At 39.1% G+C, this 21,000-nt stretch overlaps 1 protein-coding gene across 4 annotated transcripts in view; it reads right to left on the bottom strand.

Annotated features, from left to right (window-relative positions):
* The window catches only part of TBC1D8 (TBC1 domain family member 8), a 554,164-nt gene that overhangs the window by 69,451 nt on the left and 463,713 nt on the right, over positions 1-21,000 (bottom strand). For all 4 annotated transcript variants that reach the window (XM_053707644.1, XM_053707646.1, XM_053707643.1 and 1 more), the window contains one exon: positions 10,270-10,399. In XM_053707644.1, the coding sequence (XP_053563619.1) occupies positions 10,270-10,399 (130 nt within the window). The remainder of the gene's footprint in view (positions 1-10,269; positions 10,400-21,000) is intronic.

Below are 21,000 nucleotides of genomic sequence, written 5' to 3' on the forward strand. Positions count from 1 at the left end.
ATTCGCCCGGATGTAACGTCTGGCGACTGAGATAATCCGCTTCCCAATTGTCTACACCTGGGATGTGAACCGCAGAAATTATACAGGAGCTGGATTCCGCCCATACAAGTATCCGAGACACGGTTGTGACATTGTCGGTCTGAAAACAAATAAACTATTCTCTCTTCAGAAGAGGCCAGAACTGAAGAGCTCTGAAAATCGCACGGAGTTCCAAAATGTTGATTGGTAATCTCGCCTCCTAAGATTCCCAAACCCCCTGCGCTGTCAGAGATCCCCATACAGCTCCCCAACCTGAAAGACTCGCATCTGTTGAGATCACAGTCCAGGTTGGACGAACAAAAGAGGCCCCTTGAATTAAACGATGGTGATTCAACCAACAAGTTAGAGAAGATCGAACATTGGGATTTAAGGATATTAATTGTGATATCTTTGTATAATCCCTGCACCACTGGTTCAGCATACAAAGCTGGAGAGGTCTCATGTGAAAACGAGCAAAAGGGATCGCGTCCGATGCAGCAGTCATGAGACCTAGAATTTCCATGCACAATGCTACCGAAGGGAACAATTGAGACTGAAGGTTTCGACAAGCTGAAACCAATTTCAGACGTCTCTTTTCTGTTAGAGACAAAGTCATGGACACTGAATCTATTTGGAAACCCAAAAAGGTTACCTTTGAGGAATTAAGGAACTCTTTGGTAAATTGATCCTCCAACCATGTCTTTGAAGAAACAACTCAAGTTGATTCATATGAGATTCTGCAGAATGTAAAGACTGAGCAAGTACCAAGATATCGTCCAAATAAGGAAATACTGCAATACCCTGTTCTCTGATTACAGAGAGAAGGGCACCGAGAACCTTCGAAAAGATCCTTGGAGCTGTTGCTAGGCCAAACGGAAGAGCAACAAACTGGTAATGCTTGTCTAGAAAAGAGAATATCAGAAACTGATAGTGATCTGGATGAATCGGAATATGAAGATATGCATCCTGTAAGTCTATTGTAGACATATAATGCCCTTGCTGAACAAAAGGCAGAATAGTCCTTATAGTCACCATTTTTAATGTTGGTATCCTTACATAACGATTCAATATTTTTAGATCCAGAACTGGTCTGAAGGAATTCTCCTTCTTTGGTACAATGAATAGATTTGAGTAAAACCCCAGACCCCGTTCCAGAACTGGAACTGGCATAATTACCCCAGCTGACTCTAGGTCTGAAACACATTTCAGAAACGCCTGAGCCTTCACTGGATTTACTGGAATGCGTGAGAGAAAAAAATCTTCTCACAGGCGGCCTTACCTTGAAACCTATTCTGTACCCTTGTGAAACAATGTTCTGAATCCAAAGATTGTGAATCGAATTGATCCAAACATCTTTGAAAAATCGTAACCTGCCCCCTACCAGCTGTGCTGGAATGAGGGCCGCACCTTCATGCGTATTTGGGAGCTGGTTTTGACTTTCTAAAAGGCTTGGATTTATTCCAGACTAGAGAAGGTTTCCAAACGGAAACCGTTCCTTTAGAGGAAGGGTCAGGCTTCTGCTCCTTATTCTGACGAAAGGAACGAAAACGATTAGCAGCCCTATATTTACCTTTAGATTTTTTGTCCTGAGGCAAAAAGGCTCCCTTCCCCCCAGTAACAGTTGAAATTATTGAATCCAACTGAGAACCAAATCATTTATTACCTTGGAAAGAGAAAGAAAGCAATGTTGTACCACACTACGAATACAGTGACACCACACTGGCAGTCTTTTCTATGTTAGGGTTAGCTGACACGATATATAGATTGTGTCGTCAGTAATAATTTTAGCAGAAAAGTGGTGCTGTGCAGTATTGAATATATTGAACAAAAGAGAGGAAAGAACCTCCCAAAAGGCTGCACATATAGCACTCTATGCCTGGAATAATTGGTAGAGAAGTTGGGAAAGATCACTTGAGACAATATCATGAGCTCTGATCTGCAGTATACTAATAACTCAAAACATTATTGTCTACAGATATAACAGACAGCTCTCTACCAGTAGCTTAGATCTCAGTGGAATTTCCAGCTAGTGGTCGTGGAATAAGATAGCCTTCCTGTGCACTTTCCCATTATTATTCACACATCAAAGGCTGAATATTAACACTATAGAGGGAAAGGGGCCTTCAGCTCCTTGGTTTGATTTTAAGTGATCCTTTATTTTAAATTATTGTATTAAAAGTTACGTTTTAACTTTCCCAACCTCTCTACCAATTAGTCCAGGCATAGATTGCTATATGTGCAGCCTTTTGGGAGGTTCTTTCCTCTCTTTTGTTCAAGAAAGCAATGTTGACTTAGAAGTCATATCTGCATTCCAAGACTTAAGCTATAAAGCTCTTCTAGCTAAAATAGCTAAAGACATATACCTGACATCAATTCTAATTATATCAAAAATGGCATCACAAACAAAGTTATTAGCATGTTGAAGAAGTTTAACAATGCTATAAGCATTATGGTCTGATACTTGTTGCGCTAAAGCCTCCAACCAGAAAGTTGAAGCTGCAGCAACATCAGCCAAAGAAATAGCAGGTCTAAGAAGATTACCTGAACATAAATAAGCTCTCCTTAGAAAGGATTCAAGCTTCCTATCTAAAGGATCCTTAAAGGAAGTACTATCTGCCGTAGGAATAGTAGTACGTTTAGCAAGAGTAGAAATAGCCCCATCAACTTTGGGGATTTTGTCCCAAAACTTTAATCTATCAGATGGCACAGGGTACAATTTCTTAAACCTTGGAGAAGGAGTAAATGAAGTACCCAGACTATTCCATTCCCTAGAAATCACTTCTGAAATAGCATCAGGGACTGGAAAAACTTCTGGAATAACTACATGAGGTTTAAAAACTGAATTTAAACGCTTAGCAGATTTAGTATCAAGAGGACTAGACTCCTCCATATCTAATGCTATCAACACTTCTTTAAGTAAAGAACGAATAAATTCCATCTTAAACAAATATGAAGATTTAACAGTATGAATATCTGAGGCAGAATCTTCTGAACCAGATAGATCCTCATCAGAAACAGATAAGTCAGAATGATGGCGGTCATCATTTCATCCGAAAAATGAGAAGTTTTAAAAGACCTTTTACGTTTACTGGAAGGAGGAATAACAGACAGAGCCCTTCCTAATAGAATTAGAAACAAATTATTTTACATTAACAGGAACATCCTGAACATTAGATGTTGAAGGAACAACAACAGGTAAAGGATCATTACTAATGGAGACACTATCTGCATTGGAAAGTTTATCATGGCAACTAACACAAACTACAGCCGGAGGAACAGTTACCACAAGTTTACAACAAATGCACTTAACTTTGGTAGAACCAGCATCAGGCAGCGTCTTTCCAGTAGTAGATTCTGATCCAGGGTCAGGTTGTGACATCTTGCAATATGTAATAGAAAAAACATCATATAAAGCAAAATTATCAAATTCCTTAAATGACAGTTTCAGGAATGGGAAAAAATGCAAAATAACAAGCCTCTAGCAACCAGAAGCAACAAAAAAGTGAGACTTAAATAATGTGAGAAAAAGTGGAACAAAAAAGACGCCCACATTTTTGGCGCAAAGTATGACGCCCACATTATTGGCGCCAAGTATGACGCCAGAATTATTGGCGCCAAGTACAACGCCCATATTTTTTGGCGCCAAGAATGACGCCACATCCTCTGACGCCGAAACCGACGCCCACATTTTTTGGCGCAAAAAAGTCTGAATACACATGCGTCAAAAAAATGACGTAACTACAAACAACTTCCGGCGTCAACTACGGCGCCGGAAATGACAAAATTTTGCGCCAAAAAAGTTTGCGCCAAGAATGACGCAATAAAATGAAGCATTTTCTGCCCCCGCGAGCCTAACAGCCCGCAGGGAAAAAAAGTCAATTGAAAATTTTCAAGGTAAGAAAAAAATATTTATTCATATGCATTATCCCAAATAATGAAACCGACAGTCTGAATGAAGGAATACTGATCATCCTGAATCATGGCAAATATAAGTTTAAAGACATATATTTAGAACTTTACATATAAAGTGCCCAACCATAGCTTAGAGTGTCACAAAAAATAAGACTTACTTACCCCAGGACACTCATCTACATATAATAGATAGCCAAACCAGTACTGAAACGAGAATCAGTAGAGGTAATGGTATATAAGAGTTAGGGCTGCAACTAAAGATTATTTTCATAATCGATTAATCGACCGATTATTTTTTCGATTAATCGACTAATCGGATAAAAAGAGAATCAATAATAGTTTTCTATGTTTTAAATAAAATCCACATTATAATTAAACAAAACCACAAACTGTTTGAAAAGAGGTAGAACTAGAAAGAGTTAGACTATCACTGTTAATAACATTCTGTTATTCACTCTTTCAGAAACTTTGCATTGAAATGCAAAAATCTCAACATGTCCACATGCTTCTGGCTAAGGCTGGTTCTCTGTTTACAGCTATATTTCCTGCAGCAGAGAAAAGGCTGTTGAGGTGTATAAGTAGGGTTTTGCCAATTTCACCAAAGTGGGATATTTATCTTTGTTAGCTCTTCACCAATGTGAAGTGTTTTCTACCTTGGTAAGGGGCCTCTCAATAAAGTAACCCTTGACTTCATTCTAACATAAAAATATCTTGAATATCTATATGCAATGGTAAATAACCAGCTATAAGGTTAGGGGAAATATCTAGTCCGCTCTAAAAATAACGAATATATACTTATAAAGGTTGAATCTGGTACATATTATCACAATTTATTAAAAATATAAAAAAAACAATAAAAAATAAAATCAAAAGCGCTAAGGACTGTATATCAATAGCAGGACAAAGCCTTACACATTTATTTATACAGTACATATAATCAGCAATAGCAAGCAATACGCTAATAATTGTGCAAACAGATAATAGTGCACATCAATTTAAATAACTCCCATCAATCTAGGGGCTAGGTGTAAAGCTTGGCACTATATCATGAAAAGCATAGATCCAAATCACCTGATTTAATATAAACAATCCAAATGATGAGTATTATATCTGGGTTGCACATAAGCCAGGGGTAGTTGTAAACGTATACTGTCCTGAAAAAGTGAAAAGTAGACGTCTGTAGACGTCCTTTAGGCTAAGGACCTAACCATAAAACACAATACCATGTGCAGGAGATCATTGGAGTGAATCAGCTAGTGTTGTGCACAGACCAACTAATTGCAAACCAACTAATCGATTAATCGATTATGAGATTCGTTGACAACTATTTTCATAATCGATTATTATCGATTATGACGATTAGTTGTTGCAGCTCTAATAAGAGTATATCGTCGATCTGAAAAGGGAGGTAGGAGAAGAAATCTCTACGACCGATAACAGAGAACCTATGAAATAGATCCCCTAGAGGAAGACCATTGTATTCAAATAGGCAATACTCTCTTCACATCCCTCTGACATTCACTGCACTCTGAGAGGAAAACCGGGCTTCAGCCTGCTGCGAAGCGCATATCAACGTAGAATCTAGCACAAACTTACTTCACCACCTCCTTGGGAGGCAAAGTTTGTAAAACGGAATTGTGGGTGTGGTGAGGGGTGTATTTATAGGCATTTTGAGGTTTGGGAAACTTTGCCCCTCCTGGTAGGAATGTATATCCCATACGTCACTAGCTCATGGACTCTTGCTAATTACATGAAAGAAATGTTCCCTGTGGATCAGAACGTGAAGGTATGCATCCTTCAGATCTATGGTAGTCATAGATTGTCCTTCCTGAACCAGGGGAAGGATTGATCTCATAGTCTCCAATCTTGAAGGAGGGGACAGTTAGAAATTTGTGTAGGCACTTCAAGTCCAGAATTGGACAAAAAGTTACCTCCTTTTTGGGAACCACAAATAGGTTTGAATAGAACCCCAGACCTCTTTCTGATGCAGGTACTGGTACTATTACTCCTAAGGAAGATAGATCCCTTACGCAATCTAAAAAGGCTGTCCTCTTCTCTGGTCTTGTAGACAGTCTGGAGAGTAGGAATCATCTGAGAAAAGCGACAATCTGCCCCCTACTTGATCTGATCCCGGATCGGGGGCCGCCCCTTCATGCCGATTTGTTATCGGCATGCTTCTTTGTCTGTTTGGACTTGTTCCAGGACTGAGCAGGCTTCCAAGTGCTCTTGGGCTACTCGGGTTTGGATGAGGATTGAGATTGTTGGGATTTGTCCGAACGAAAGCAGCGAAAATTAGAGGACTGCCGTCCCTTAGGTCTGTTCTTCTTATCCTGAGGTAGGATGGCACCTTTCCCTCCAGTAACCGTAGAGATGATGGAGTCCAGACCTGGTCCAAATAAAATCTTCCCCTTGAAAGGTTCTCTAAAGGAAGAGCTATCCTCAAAAGGGATAGTAGTACACTTAGCTAGCATCAAAATGGTGCCATCCACCTTAGGGATCGAGCCCCACAGCTCTAATTGAGAGTCAGGGACCGGGAACAATTTTTTTAAAAGTAGCCGAGGGAGAAAAGGATGTTCCAATTCTTTCCAATTAGTTACTAATAATGTTCGCCATACGAACTGGGACCGGAAAAGTCTGTGGGACCTTCCTGTCTTCATAAACCCTATCTAACTTATGGATCTTAGGTTCCTCAGATAACTTAGCCTCTGGAACTTCTAGCGTAGACAGGACCTCCTTGAGTTAAAAATGCAGATGTTCAGTTTTAAATCTAAAAGGAGGGTTCCTCCGCTGGAGGAGATTTAGTAATAGAAGTCTCTGACTCCGAAAATTCACCCTCTGACGCCACAGAGGTTAACTCATACTCGGATAGCTTGGACATAATAGCAAGATCTGATTGGAAATTAGATTAATCTAAAACAGGAGAACTGTGTTTAACCTTTCTCTTACGTTTCCCAGAGATAGGTAGGGCACTCAGGGATGCGGACACCGCCGATTGTATATGTGCGGTAAAGTCCGCAGGAAAAAGGCCCATTCCAGATGGAGAAATAGCTCTGCCTCAGGGAACTGCATGTGAAGCGGTTATGGTAGAAAGGGTAATAATCTATCGGTTCACAGAAACCTAAGAGGTTGATGGCTCAGAGGGACTAACAGTGCTAAGGTTAATAGCAGATTTAGCTCCCTTCTTACTTTAAAACAGTACCCAGGCAATTGGAACAAAATTGAGCAGGCAGGCAAACCACGGCCTCATCACAATATAAGCAGGTATTATTAAGCACTACAGAAGGAGTGGAACCTTCTAACATATTATCAGAGTCCTCCATAGGTATGTAATCCCACAGTAGAAAGAGAAAAATTATACAAAAATAAATGTTTTAAATATAGGAAGGCACCTTTACAAAACCAATGGCTGGGGCACTTACCACCTCCTAGACCCAGACAAGTTGTCAAGAAACGTTCCTTAGGAGTGCTGTCTGCAGCAGGATCGTAAGGAAGTGAATGAAGCCGCACCCGGTCACACGATGAGCAAGGCAGGACCTCCCCTGCTATGAAAAAAGTGCGCAAAGCTATTAGGAGTTGTGCAACTCACAAAAAAGAAAGTGAAACCTGCTTGTTCCAGCCAAAAGTACAGTCTAAATGAGCCCTGAAAACGTTTTTCATAAATGTTAAAGCAGTACAGTATATAAACAACCCAAACTGTTCCCAATAAACTCCCACTGAGGAGATATTAACCCTTGATCCTACTGAGGTATAGAGGAGTCACACTGTGACCCTATATAATGCGTCCCTGCTATATGAAAATAACACAGACTTACCCTCCAGGATCCGTGTTGTGGAACAGATACAGTCTCTCAAGTGAGACAGCCTTGTAGCGATGCTCTGATAGGGAACCAAGTGTGGAAAAGCAAGCAGTTTAACTCGTTAACACTGATTACTCAAAAGTTGTTAGACAATCTGGATGGATTTGCAGAAAAACTTTCCCTGCATCTCCAGACTTTCATCAATACTCTCACTGAGAGGTTTACATGATTACTTAAAACTCCAGTCCTTTCTTAAAGGGAACATACCCGTTTAAGGACTCTCCGAATTTTCTGACACTTCTCTGCCATCCTCCTCTAGTGACCTTAAGCAAAGAATGACTGCAGGGATAGGGGAAGTGGGAGGGATATTTAAGCCTTTGGCTGGGGTGTCTTTCCCTTCTCCTGGTGGCCAGGTGTTGTATTCCCCAACAGTAAGGTATAAAGTTGTGGACTCTCCCTGCCTTATGGAAAGAAATATAAACAAAACTGCAACTGCATTAAAAACAGAACCACTATAATTTAGACACAGAACAGTGTCCAATCAAAACTAGCAACTAGTCAAAAATGGCAGAAGACAATAAAAATCCTAGAGAGAAAGAGCTCCTAGAACTTCAGACACCACCATTAAACAGAGAAATGCATGTGCATATACACAAGTAATACAAAGTATAGTGCTAGCTGATGAGGTAACTGGGTGTCAAATCTGAAATTCAAAAATGAACACAAATATATGCTAACTCCGAATGCCTAAATACAGACCTATAAAATTATAATAAAAAACAAAACGGGGAGAAAACAGTCAATAAATTATTTTTTTAAATCCTTTAATATAAACAGGATGGATGATTAATAGAATTTTTTTTTTATGAATTCTAGACAAAATCTTCCAAAATGTTTGCTGGATATTACTACAAAGGCAATGACTGGAGAACAACAATTAATATAAATAGACCTGATAGCAGATTAGAATAGTCTTTTCTATATACCAGGTGTTCTTATTTTTTATTCTATTTGTTATTACCAATTCTGCTGGAAGACCATTCTCACAGTATCTACTTACCTTTATGTAAATAATGCTTTCACATTTATTTGTAAATTCCCTACCCTCCAAGATAATTTTTTTCTATTTGCATTTCTATGAATTATTCTTTTCATGTCTACCAACTGATCTTTGTATACTAAGGTTACAAAAGTATTAGAGGAATTCTCTCTTTTTTTTGTCAGGGGAACTTTTTTGTCACAAGAATTTCAGTTTTCAACAAGTTATTGCAGTCACTGAATAACGGAATAAATGTTAATATCAGAATTGCAAGAATTGTTCTCTTGGATTAGGAGCAAGAGTTAAAGGGATACTGAACCCAATTTTTTTTCTTTCATGATTCAGATAGAGCATGCAATTTTAAGCAACACTCTATTTTACTCCTTTTATCATTTTTTCTTTGTTCTCTTGGTATATTTATTTGAAAAAGCAAGAAATGTAAGCATAGGAGCCGGCCCATTTTTGGCTCAGAACCTTGGGTTCCTGTTTGCCGATTGGTGGCTACATTTAGCAACCAATCAGCAAGCACTACCCAGGTGCTAAACCAAAGATGGGAGGGTCTTAAAGGGATACTAAACCCAAATTTTTTCATTCATGATTCGGATAGAGCATGCAATTTTAAACAGCTTTCTAATTAACTTCTATTACCAATTTTTCTTTGTTCTCTTGCTATCTTTATTTGAAAAAGCAGGAATAAAATCTTTGGAGCCGGCCCATTTTAGGTTAAGAACTTAGGTTGTGCTTGCTGATTGGATGGCTAAATGCAGGCACCAAGCAGCAAGCCCTATCCAGGGTACTGAACCAAAAATAGGCCGGCTCCAAAGCTTTCATTCCTGCCTTTTTAAATAAAGATACCAAGAGAACAAAGACAAATTGATAATAGGAGTAAATTAGAAAGTTGCTTAAAATTGCATGCTCTATCTGAACCATGAAAAAAAAAATGGGCTCAGTACCCCTTTAAATATAACAATGTCAGTATTATTTTATAATGAATTCTCAGTGTTCTACAATATTCCTAAAGCTTGTACTTTTTATTTGGCTACCACTTTCATAAATATCATAAATAAAATAAATAAATAACTAAAATCCCACAGTACTTCCCTATAGCTTTTTTAATGTAATAAAGAACTGGAAATGTGTGCCACCTTTGATTGCAATACTGATTGAAGTATTTGTATACTTTTTTATTAGTAAAAGACAGGCATGGTTTTTAGAAGTTCGCAATCACATAGCTTTGGTAATGCAATTGGTTGAAAGCAAATCAAAGGGCTCCATTTTGTGTAACATAAATTATTTAGAGCTATTTCCTCATAAGCGCGCACAGGAATTGATTAACGAAGATAAAAAAAAGATGAAAAAAAAAAACACTTGAATGTAAAGATGCTTATCAGCCTAATGAAACTGGGGACAGAAAAAGCTCATGATATATGAGGTTATTAAACTATGTAATCAAAACAACATCATAAAGCTATAATTTAGTGCAACACAAGCTTACTGACAAACCTCATATGAATCCCGAATTAAATCTGCTATGTCTGTTACAGGATAGACTTCTTGTTCATTGTTAAGTAAACTGTGCAAGTTTCCAATTTGTGGCAGAGGGCTTTCTTCATTTCTAACATGTTCTAAAAACCTGTGAAGGGAAAAATATGTTACCTCATACCAATAAAGAAATGCAAACCTTAAACTTTTTATTTTCTATTTTATTGTAAAATCATGCAACATCCTAGGATAGACTTATGTTTCTATTGTGGCAGAATGAGACACAGATACTTTCTTTTAAAGTTTATGGTGATCGTTATTATTTTCCTTGAGCATAAGTGAAACTGATTTAAAGGGACATTAAAAACTAAATACATTTGATGCACCCCCCCCTCAAATTATACATACTGCCATTTTGTAACCTATGTTAAAGAGACAGTGCACTGTAAAAACTAAATTTATGCTTACCTGATACATTTATTTATTTCTTGACACAGTTATTCCACAGATCATGATCAATTACTGATGGGAATATCACTCCTGGCCAGCAGGAGGAGGCAAAGAGCACCACAGCAAAGCTGTTAAATATCACTCCCCTACCCACAATCCCCCAGTCATTCGACCAAAGGGAAAGGAGAGAAAGGAAGTAACACAAGGTGCAGAGGTTTAAAAAGATAGATAATCCCTTTATTACTCATTCTCTAGTTTTGCACAACCAACACAGTTATATTAATATACTTTTTACCTCTGTTATTACCTTGTATCTAAGCCTCTGCAAACTGCCCCCTTATTTCAGTGTTTTTGACTGACATACATTTTAGCCAATTAGAGCTAGCCCACGTGCGTGAGCACAGTGTTAGCTATATGAAACACGTGAACTAACACCCTCTAGTGGTGAAAAACTGTCAAAATGCTCTGAGAGAAGAGGCAGCCTTCAAGGGCTTAGAAATTGACATATGAACCTCCTAAGTTTAACTTTCAACTAAGAATACCAAGAGAACAAAGAAAAATTGGTGATAAAAGTAAATTGGGAAATTGTTTTAAATTACATACCCTATCTGAATCATAAAACATAATTTATGTAAGAACTTACCTGATAAATTCATTTCTTTCATATTAGCAAGAGTCCATGAGCTAGTGACGTATGGGATATACATTCCTACCAGGAGGGGCAAAGTTTCCCAAACCTCAAAATGCCTATAAATACACCCCTCACCACACCCACAATTCAGTTTAACGAATAGCCAAGAAGTGGGGTGATAAAAAAGTGCGAAAGCATATAAAATAAGGAATTGGAATAATTGTGCTTTATACAAAAATCATAACCACCACAAAAAAAGGGTGGGCCTCATGGACTCTTGCTAATATGAAAGAAATGAATTTATCAGGTAAGTTCTTACATAAATTATGTTTTCTTTCATGTAATTAGCAAGAGTCCATGAGCTAGTGACGTATGGGATAATGATTACCCAAAATGTGGATCTTTCCACGCAAGAGTCACTAGAGAGGGAGGGATAAAATAAAGACAGCCAATTCCTGCTGAAAATAATCCACACCCAAAATAAAGTTTAATGAAAAACATAAGCAGAAGATTCAAACTGAAACCGCTGCCTGAAGTACTTTTCTACCAAAAACTGCTTCAGAAGAAGAAAATACATCAAAATGGTAGAATTTAGTAAAAGTATGCAAAGAGGACCAAGTTGCTGCTTTGCAAATCTGATCAATCGAAGCTTCATTCCTAAACGCCCAGGAAGTAGAAACTGACCTAGTAGAATGAGCTGTAATCCTTTGAGGCGGAGTTTTACCCGACTCAACATAGGCAAGAAGAATTAAAGATTTCAACCAAGATGCCAAAGAAATGGCAGAAGCTTTCTGGCCTTTTCTAGAACCGGAAAAGATAACAAATAAACTAGAAGTCTTTCGGAAAGACTTAGTAGCTTCAACATAATATTTCAAAGCTCTAACAACATCCAAAGAATGTAACGATTTCTCCTTAGAATTCTTAGGATTAGGACATAATGAAGGAACCACAATTTCTCTACTAATGTTGTTGGAATTCACAACTTTAGGTAAAAATTCAAAAGAAGTTCGCAACACTGCCTTATCCTGATGAAAAATCAGAAAAGGAGACTCACAAGAAAGAGCAGATAATTCAGAAACTCTTCTGGCAGAAGAGATTGCCAAAAGGAACAAAACTTTCCAAGAAAGTAATTTAATGTCCAATGAATGCATAGGTTCAAACGGAGGAGCTTGAAGAGCCCCTAGAACCAAATTCAAACTCCAAGGAGGAGAAATTGACTTAATGACAGGTTTTATACGAACCAAAGCTTGTACAAAACAATGAATATCAGGAAGATTAGCAATCTTTCTGTGAAAAAGAAAAGAAAGAGCAGAGATTTGTCCTTTCAAGGAACTTGCGGACAAACCTTTATGTAAACCATCCTGAAGAAACTGTAAAATTCTTGGAATTCTAAAAGAATGCCAAGAAAAATGATGAGAAAGACACCAAGAAATATAAGTCTTCCAGACTCTATAATATATCTCTCTGGATACAGATTTACGAGCCTGTAACAAAGTATTAATCACAGAGTCAGAGAAACCTCTTTGACTAAGAATCAAGCGTTCAATCTCCATACCTTTAAATTTAAGGATTTGAGATCCTGATGGAAAAAAGGACCTTGCGACAGAAGGTCTGGTCGTAGCGGAAGAGTCCACGGATGGCAAGAGGCCATCCGGACAAGATCCGCATACCAAAACCTGTGAGGCCATGCCGGAGCTACCAGCAGAACAAACGAGCATTCCTTCAGAATCTTGGAGATTACTCTTGGAAGAAGAACTAGAGGCGGAAAGATATAAGCAGGATGATACTTCCAAGGAAGTGATAATGCATCCACTGCTTCCGCCTGAGGATCCCGGGATCTGGACAGATACCTGGGAAGTTTCTTGTTTAGATGAGACGCCATCAGATCTATTTCTGGAAGTTCCCACATTTGAACAATCTGAAGAAATACCTCTGGGTGAAGAGACCATTCGCCCGGATGCAACGTTTGGCGACTGAGATAATCCGCTTCCCAATTGTCTATATGAACCGCAGAGATTAGACAGGAGCTGGATTCCACCCAAACCAGAATTCGAGATACTTCTTTCATAGCCAGAGGACTGTGAGTCCCTCCTTGATGATTGATGTATGCCACAGTTGTGACATTGTCTGTCTGAAAACAAATGAACGATTCTCTCTTCAGAAGAGGCCAAGACTGAAGAGCTCTGAAAATTGCACGGAGTTCCAAAATATTGATCGGTAATCTCACCTCCTGAGATTCCCAAACTCCTTGTGCCGTCAGAGATCCCCACACAGCTCCCCAACCTGTGAGACTTGCATCTGTTGAAATTACAGTCCAGGTCGGAAGCACAAAAGAAGCCCCCTGAATTAAACGATGGTGATCTGTCCACCACGTTAGAGAGTGTCGTACAATCGGTTTTAAAGATATTAATTGAGATTTCTTTGTGTAATCCCTGCACCATTGATTCAGCATACAGAGCTGAAGAGGTCGCATGTGAAAACGAGCAAAGGGGATCGCGTCCGATGCAGCAGTCATAAGACCTAGAATTTCCATGCATAAGGCTACCGAAGGGAATGATTGTGACTGAAGGTTTCGACAAGCTGAAATCAATTTTAGACGTCTCTTGTCTGTTAAAGACAGAGTCATGGACACTGAATCTATCTGGAAACCCAGAAAAGTTACCCTTGTCTGAGGAATCAATGAACTTTTTGGTAAATTGATCCTCCAACCATGATCTTGAAGAAACAACACAAGTCGATTCGTATGAGATTCTGCTAAATGTAAAGACTGAGCAAGTACCAAGATATCGTCCAAATAAGGAAATACCACAATACCCTGTTCTCTGATTACAGACAGAAGGGCACCGAGAACCTTTGTAAAAATTCTTGGAGCTGTAGCTAGGCCAAACGGCAGAGCCACAAACTGGTAATGCTTGTCCAGAAAAGAGAATCTCAGGAACTGATAATGATCTGGATGAATCGGAATATGCAGATAAGCATCCTGTAAATCTATTGTGGACATATAATGCCTTTGCTGAACAAAAGGCAAGATAGTCCTTACAGTTACCATTTTGAACGTTGGTATCCTTACATAACGATTCAATATTTTTAGATCCAGAACTGGTCTGAAGGAATTCTCCTTCTTTGGTACAATGAAGAGATTTGAATAAAACCCCATCCCTTGTTCCAGAACTGGAACTGGCATAATTACTCCAGCCAACTCTAGATCTGAAACACAATTCAGAAATGCTTGAGCTTTCACTGGATTTACTGGGACACGGGAAAGAAAAAATCTCTTTGCAGGAGGTCTCATCTTGAAACCAATTCTGTACCCTTCTGAAACAATGTTCTGAATCCAAAGATTGTGAACAGAATTGATCCAAATTTCTTTGAAAAAACGTAACCTGCCCCCTACCAGCTGAGCTGGAATGAGGGCCGCACCTTCATGTGGACTTAGAAGCAGGCTTTGCCTTTCTAGAAGGCTTGGATTTATTCCAGACTGGAGATGGTTTCCAAACTGAAACTGCTCCTGAGGATGAAGGATCAGGCTTTTGTTCTTTGTTGAAACGAAAGGAACGAAAACGATTATTAGCCCTGTTTTTACCCTTAGATTTTTTATCCTGTGGTAAAAAAGTTCCTTTCCCACCAGTAACAGTTGAGATAATGGAATCCAACTGAGAACCAAATAATTTGTTACCCTGGAAAGAAATGGAAAGTAGAGTTGATTTAGAAGCCATATCAGCATTCCAAGTTTTAAGCCATAAAGCTCTTCTAGCTAAAATAGCTAGAGACATAAACCTGACATCAACTCTGATAATATCAAAAAATGGCATCACAGATAAAATTATTAGCATGCTGAAGAAGAATAATAATATTATGAGAATCATGATCTGTTACTTGTTGTGCTAAAGTCTCCAACCAAAAAGTTGAAGCTGCAGCAACATCAGCCAAAGATATAGCAGGTCTAAGAAGATTACCTGAACACAGATAAGCTTTTCTTAGAAAGGATTCAATTTTCCTATCTAAAGGATCTTTAAACGAAGTACCATCTGACGTAGGAATAGTAGTACGTTTAGCAAGGGTAGAAATAGCCCCATCAACTTTAGGGATTTGTCCCAAAATTCTAATCTGTCAGACGGCACAGGATATAATTGCTTAAAACGTTTAGAAGGAGTAAATGAATTACCCAATTTATCCCATTCTCTGGAAATTACTTCAGAAATAGCATTAGGAACAGGAAAAACTTCTGGAATAACCACAGGAGATTTAAACACCTTATCTAAACGTTTAGAATTAGTATCAAGAGGACCAGAATCCTCTATTTCTAAAGCAATTAGTACTTCTTTAAGTAAAGAACGAATAAATTCAATTTTAAATAAATATGAAGATTTATCAGCATCAATCTCTGAGACAGAATCCTCTGAACCAGAAGAGTCATCAGAATCAGAATGATGATGTTCATTTAAAAATTCATCTGTAGAGAGAGAAGTTTTAAAAGATTTTTTATGTTTACTAGAAGGAGAAATAACAGACATAGCCTTCTTGATGGATTCAGAAACAAAATCTCTTATGTTATCAGGAACATTTTGCACCTTAGATGTTGAGGGAACTGCAACAGGCAATGGTACATTACTAAAGGAAATATTATCTGCTTTAACAAGTTTGTCATGACAATTAATACAAACAACAGCCGGAGGAATAGCTACCAAAAGTTTACAGCAGATACACTTAGCTTTGGTAGTTCCAGCACTAGACAGCGATTTTCCTGAAGTATCTTCTGACTCAGATGCAACGTGAGACATCTTGCAATATGTAAGAGAAAAAACAACATATAAAGCAAAATTGATCAAATTCCTTAAATGACAGTTTCAAGAATGGGAAAAAATGCCAATAAACAAGCTTCTAGTAACCAGAAGCAAAGAAAAAATGAGACTGAAATAATGTGGAGACAAAAGCGACGCCCATATTTTTTGGCGCCAAATAATACGCCCACATTGTTTGGCGCCTAAATGTTTAAAATGACGCCACATCCGGAACGCCGACATTTTTGGCGCAAAAGGACGTCAAAAAATGACGCAACTTCCGGCGACACGTATGACGCCGGAAACAGAAAAGATTTTTTGCGCCAAAAAAGTCCGCGCCAAGAATGACGCAATAAAATGAAGCATTTTCAGCCCCCGCGAGCCTAACAGCCCACAGGGAAAAAAAGTCAAATTTTTAAGGTAAGAAAAAATGATTGATTCAAACGCATTATCCCAAATATGAAACTGACTGTCTGAAAATAAGGAATGTTGAACATTCTGAGTCAAGGCAAATAAATGTTTGAATACATATATTTAGAACTTTATAAATAAAGTGCCCAACCATAGCTTAGAGTGTCACAGAAAATAAGATTTACTTACCCCAGGACACTCATCTACATGTTTGTAGAAAGCCAAACCAGTACTGAAACGAAAATCAGCAGAGGTAATGGTATATAAATAAGAGTATATCGTCGATCTGAAAAGGGAGGTAAGAGATGAATCTCTACGACCGATAACAGAGAACCTATGAAATAGACCCCGTAGAAGGAGATCACTGCATTCAAATAGGCAATACTCTCCTCACATCCCTCTGACATTCACTGCACGCTGAGAGGAAAACCGGGCTCCAACTTGCTGCGGAGCGCATATCAACGTAGAATTTAGCACAAACTTACTTCACCACCTCCATAGGAGGCAAAGTTTGTAAAACTGAATTGTGGGTGTGGTGAGGGGTGTATTTATAGGCATTTTGAGGTTTGGGAAACTTTGCCCCTCCTGGTAGGAATGTATATCCCATACGTCACTAGCTCATGGACTCTTGCTAATTACATGAAAGAAAAGTTTATTTTGGACTAGACTGTCCCTTTAAGGAGGTTTTGGCTACTTTTGACGACTCCAACACAACTATCGTAGTCAATCCTAAAAAGTCTAGTAAATTGAACAAATACTTTGATGTTCCCTCCGCGGAGGAGGTTTTTCCGGTTCCTGACCGTGCTGCGGAGATTATTGCTCGAGAATGGTAAGACCTGGTATTCCCTTTTCTCCATCACCTATTTTTAAGAAGATGTTTCCTATAGCGGATTCTATTAAATTGTGGCAGACGGTTCCTAAGGTAGAAGCAGCGATCTCCACTTTAGCCAAGAGGACTACTATTCCCATAGAGGATAGTTGTTCTTTTAAAGATCCAATGGATAAAAAATTGGAGGCTTTACTAAAAAAGATGCATGTCCACCAGGGTCTACATTGGCAACCTGTGGTGTGTATCATCACTGTTACCAGCGCTGTGGCTTACTGGTTTGATGCGTTGTCTGAATCTCTTCAGACGGATACCCCTTTTGATGAAATCCAGGACAGGATTAAGGCTCTCAAGTTAGCCAATTCCTTCATTACAGATGCTTCCTTACAGGTTAATAAACTGGGAGCCAAAATTTCTGGTCTTGCGGTCCTAGCCCGCATGGCCTTGTGATTGAAGTCCTGGTCTGCGTATGTTTAGTCTAAATCTAAGCTCATAGCTATTCCTTACAAGGGTAAGACCTTGTTTGGACCTGGTTTGGCGGATATTACTGGAGGGAAGGGTTATTTTCTTCCTCAAGATAAAAAGAATAAGCATAAAGGACGTCAGAGTAATTTCCATTCCTTTCGTAACTTTAAAGGCAAGTCTTCCTCCCCTTCCTCCAAGCAAGATCAAGCCAAGCCTTCCTGGAATAAGGGAAAGTAATTTAAAAAGCTTTCAGCTGAGTCCAAGCCAGCATGAAGGGTTGGCCCCCGATCCAGGAGTGGATCTTGTAGAAGGCAGACTTTCTTTTTTTCCAGGCTTGGATAAGAGATGTACCGGATCCCTGGGCAGTGGACATTGTCTCCCAGGGATACAAAATAGACTTCAAATCTTTTTGATTATCTGTAGACCAGATAAAAAGAGGCGTTCTTACATTGTGTCAAGGACCTTGCCGTCCTGGGGGTAAATAGTTCCAGTTCCCTTTCAGGAAAGGGGTCTGGGATTTTACTCAAATCTGTTCGTAGTTCCCAAAAAGGAGGGAACTTTTCGACCAATCTTAGATCTAAAATGTTTAAACAAGTTTCATCCTTCAAGATGGAGACTATACGCTCCATTCTTCCCTTGGTACAAGAGGGTCAGTTCATGACACTCATAGACCTAAAGGATACTTCCCTTCATGTTCCCATTCACAGGGACCATCACAAGTTTCTGTGATGGTCCAGCTTGACCTTGAAGACTGCCTCTAATCTGAATGTATTTTGACCACTAGAGGGCATTAGTTCACATGTTTCATATAGATAACATTGAGCTCATGCACGTAAAGTGACCTAGGACTGAGCACTGATTGGCTAAACTGCATGTCTGTCAAAAGAACTGAAATAAGGGGGCAGTCAGCAGAAGCTTAGATACAAGATAATTACAGAGGTAAAAAGTATATTAATATAACTGTGTTGGTTGTGCAAAACTGGGGAACGGGTAATAAAGGGATTATCTTTCTTTTTAAACAACAAAAATTCTGGTGTTGACTGTCCCTCTAAAGTATAAAAACTACTATAACACACTGAGCCACCATAAATCACCTCACAGTCTCAATGCCCAAACTGCCTAAAAGAAACCCCAAGCATGAAGGTTTAATAAAGTCCCATATTAAATAAGACAGCTTTTAGTTGTAACAAGTGCCAGCAATCTCCTTGCAAAAGAAAATTAAAATGGCACTTACCTGAAAGTGCTGTCCGGCAGCAGGACAGCTCACCTGGTTTGTGAGGTTGCAGTACCTCACATGGATCTGTGAAGAGAGAAAAACTGAGTAAACCTACTCAGGTTTTCTAGTTAGGGGAGCAGATTCTTGAGAAAACGCAGTGAGGATTGTACCTAACAAGTTCTCAAGAGCTCAAAAGCCACCACTGCCCTACTGAAGAGGCTGATGTGGACTAGGCTAGACCCCAGAAAGTAACAGAGTAAGTTTAATCTGCTAAAAAAATAATAAAATCTTGATTGAAGAAAACTTCTCATCAGACACCTAAACTTCACCTCCTCCTTGCACTACAGGCAAAGAGAATGACTGGGGGATTTTGGGTAGAGGGAGTGATATTTGCTGTTGTGCTCTTTGCCTCCTCCTGCTGGCCAGGAGTGATATTCCCAACAGTAATTGATGATGATCCGTGGACTCACTGTGTCATTAGAAAGAAATTTATTTTTCCTTAATGTGTTTCCAATTACTTGTTATACCAGCTGCAGAGTTTAAAATATATGGGGAATTGTTAATTTACGTATATTCTTGTATGTAAAAAACAGCTTCAGCTAACTGAAACTACAGCCCAATACAGTAGTTTGATCTTATAGGGAGAGAATACCTCATTATGTTATCTAATTTTCTTATCTTCTGTCCAAGGCTGGATTGGCCTACGAGAATAACAGGAGATTTCCCGGTGGGCTGTAGCAGCTGGGGCTGGAAAGCTACAATTTAAAGGGTGAATGCAATTGGGTATTGTGCATAAAACAACAATCTGCCACTTTAAAAGAAAATATTGAGGGAAGGAATATCCCAGTAATTCACTTTGAGAAAAATGTGGCGTGCGCATTCTACTGACTCAACGGAAAATAGGGCTGGTCTCCAAATTTTCCAGGGCTGCTTTTTATTCGCAGTCCGGGCCCTGCTTCTTTATTACTATTTACTCAAAGGCCAGTACTTAGAGAGGACACTGGGAAATTTTTTTTTAGTACCTTTCTATCACAGCCCACACTGGGAGCATTATTAAAACCTTGTTTACATGTTTGTTTGTTTTTTTTGCAACCAGAAAACAGAATTTATGTTTACCTGATAAATTACTTTCTCCAACGGTGTGTCCGGTCCACGGCGTCATCCTTACTTGTGGGATATTCTCTTCCCCAACAGGAAATGGCAAAGAGCCCAGCAAAGCTGGTCACATGATCCCTCCTAGGCTCCGCCTACCCCAGTCATTCGACCGACGTTAAGGAGGAATATTTGCATAGGAGAAACCATATGATACCGTGGTGACTGTAGTTAAAGAAAATAAATTATCAGACCTGATTAAAAAACCAGGGCGGGCCGTGGGCCCGACACACCGGTGGAGAAAGTAATTTATCAGGTAAACATAAATTCTGTTTTCTCCAACATAGGTGTGTCCGGTCCACGGCGTCATCCTTACTTGTGGGAACCAATACCAAAGCTTTAGGACACGGATGATGGGAGGGAGCAAATCAGGTCACCTAGATGGAAGGCACCACGGCTTGCAAAACCTTTCTCCCAAAAATAGCCTCAGAAGAAGCAAAAGTATCAAACTTGTAAAATTTGGTAAAAGTGTGCAGTGAAGACCAAGTCGCTGCCCTACATATCTGATCAACAGAAGCCTCGTTCTTGAAGGCCCATGTGGAAGCCACAGCCCTAGTGGAATGAGCTGTGATTCTTTCGGGAGGCTGCCGTCCGGCAGTTTCGTAAGCCAATCTGATGATGCTTTTAATCCAAAAAGAGAGAGAGGTAGAAGTTGCTTTTTGACCTCTCCTTTTACCGGAATAAACAACAAACAAGGAAGATGTTTGTCTAAAATCCTTTGTAGCGTCTAAATAGAATTTTAGAGCGCGAACAACATCCAAATTGTGCAACAAACGTTCCTTCTTTGAAACTGGTTTCGGGCACAGAGAAGGTACGATAA

Source organism: Bombina bombina, chromosome 3 (assembly GCF_027579735.1).
Source record: "Bombina bombina isolate aBomBom1 chromosome 3, aBomBom1.pri, whole genome shotgun sequence".
Classification (NCBI taxonomy): domain Eukaryota; kingdom Metazoa; phylum Chordata; class Amphibia; order Anura; family Bombinatoridae; genus Bombina; species Bombina bombina.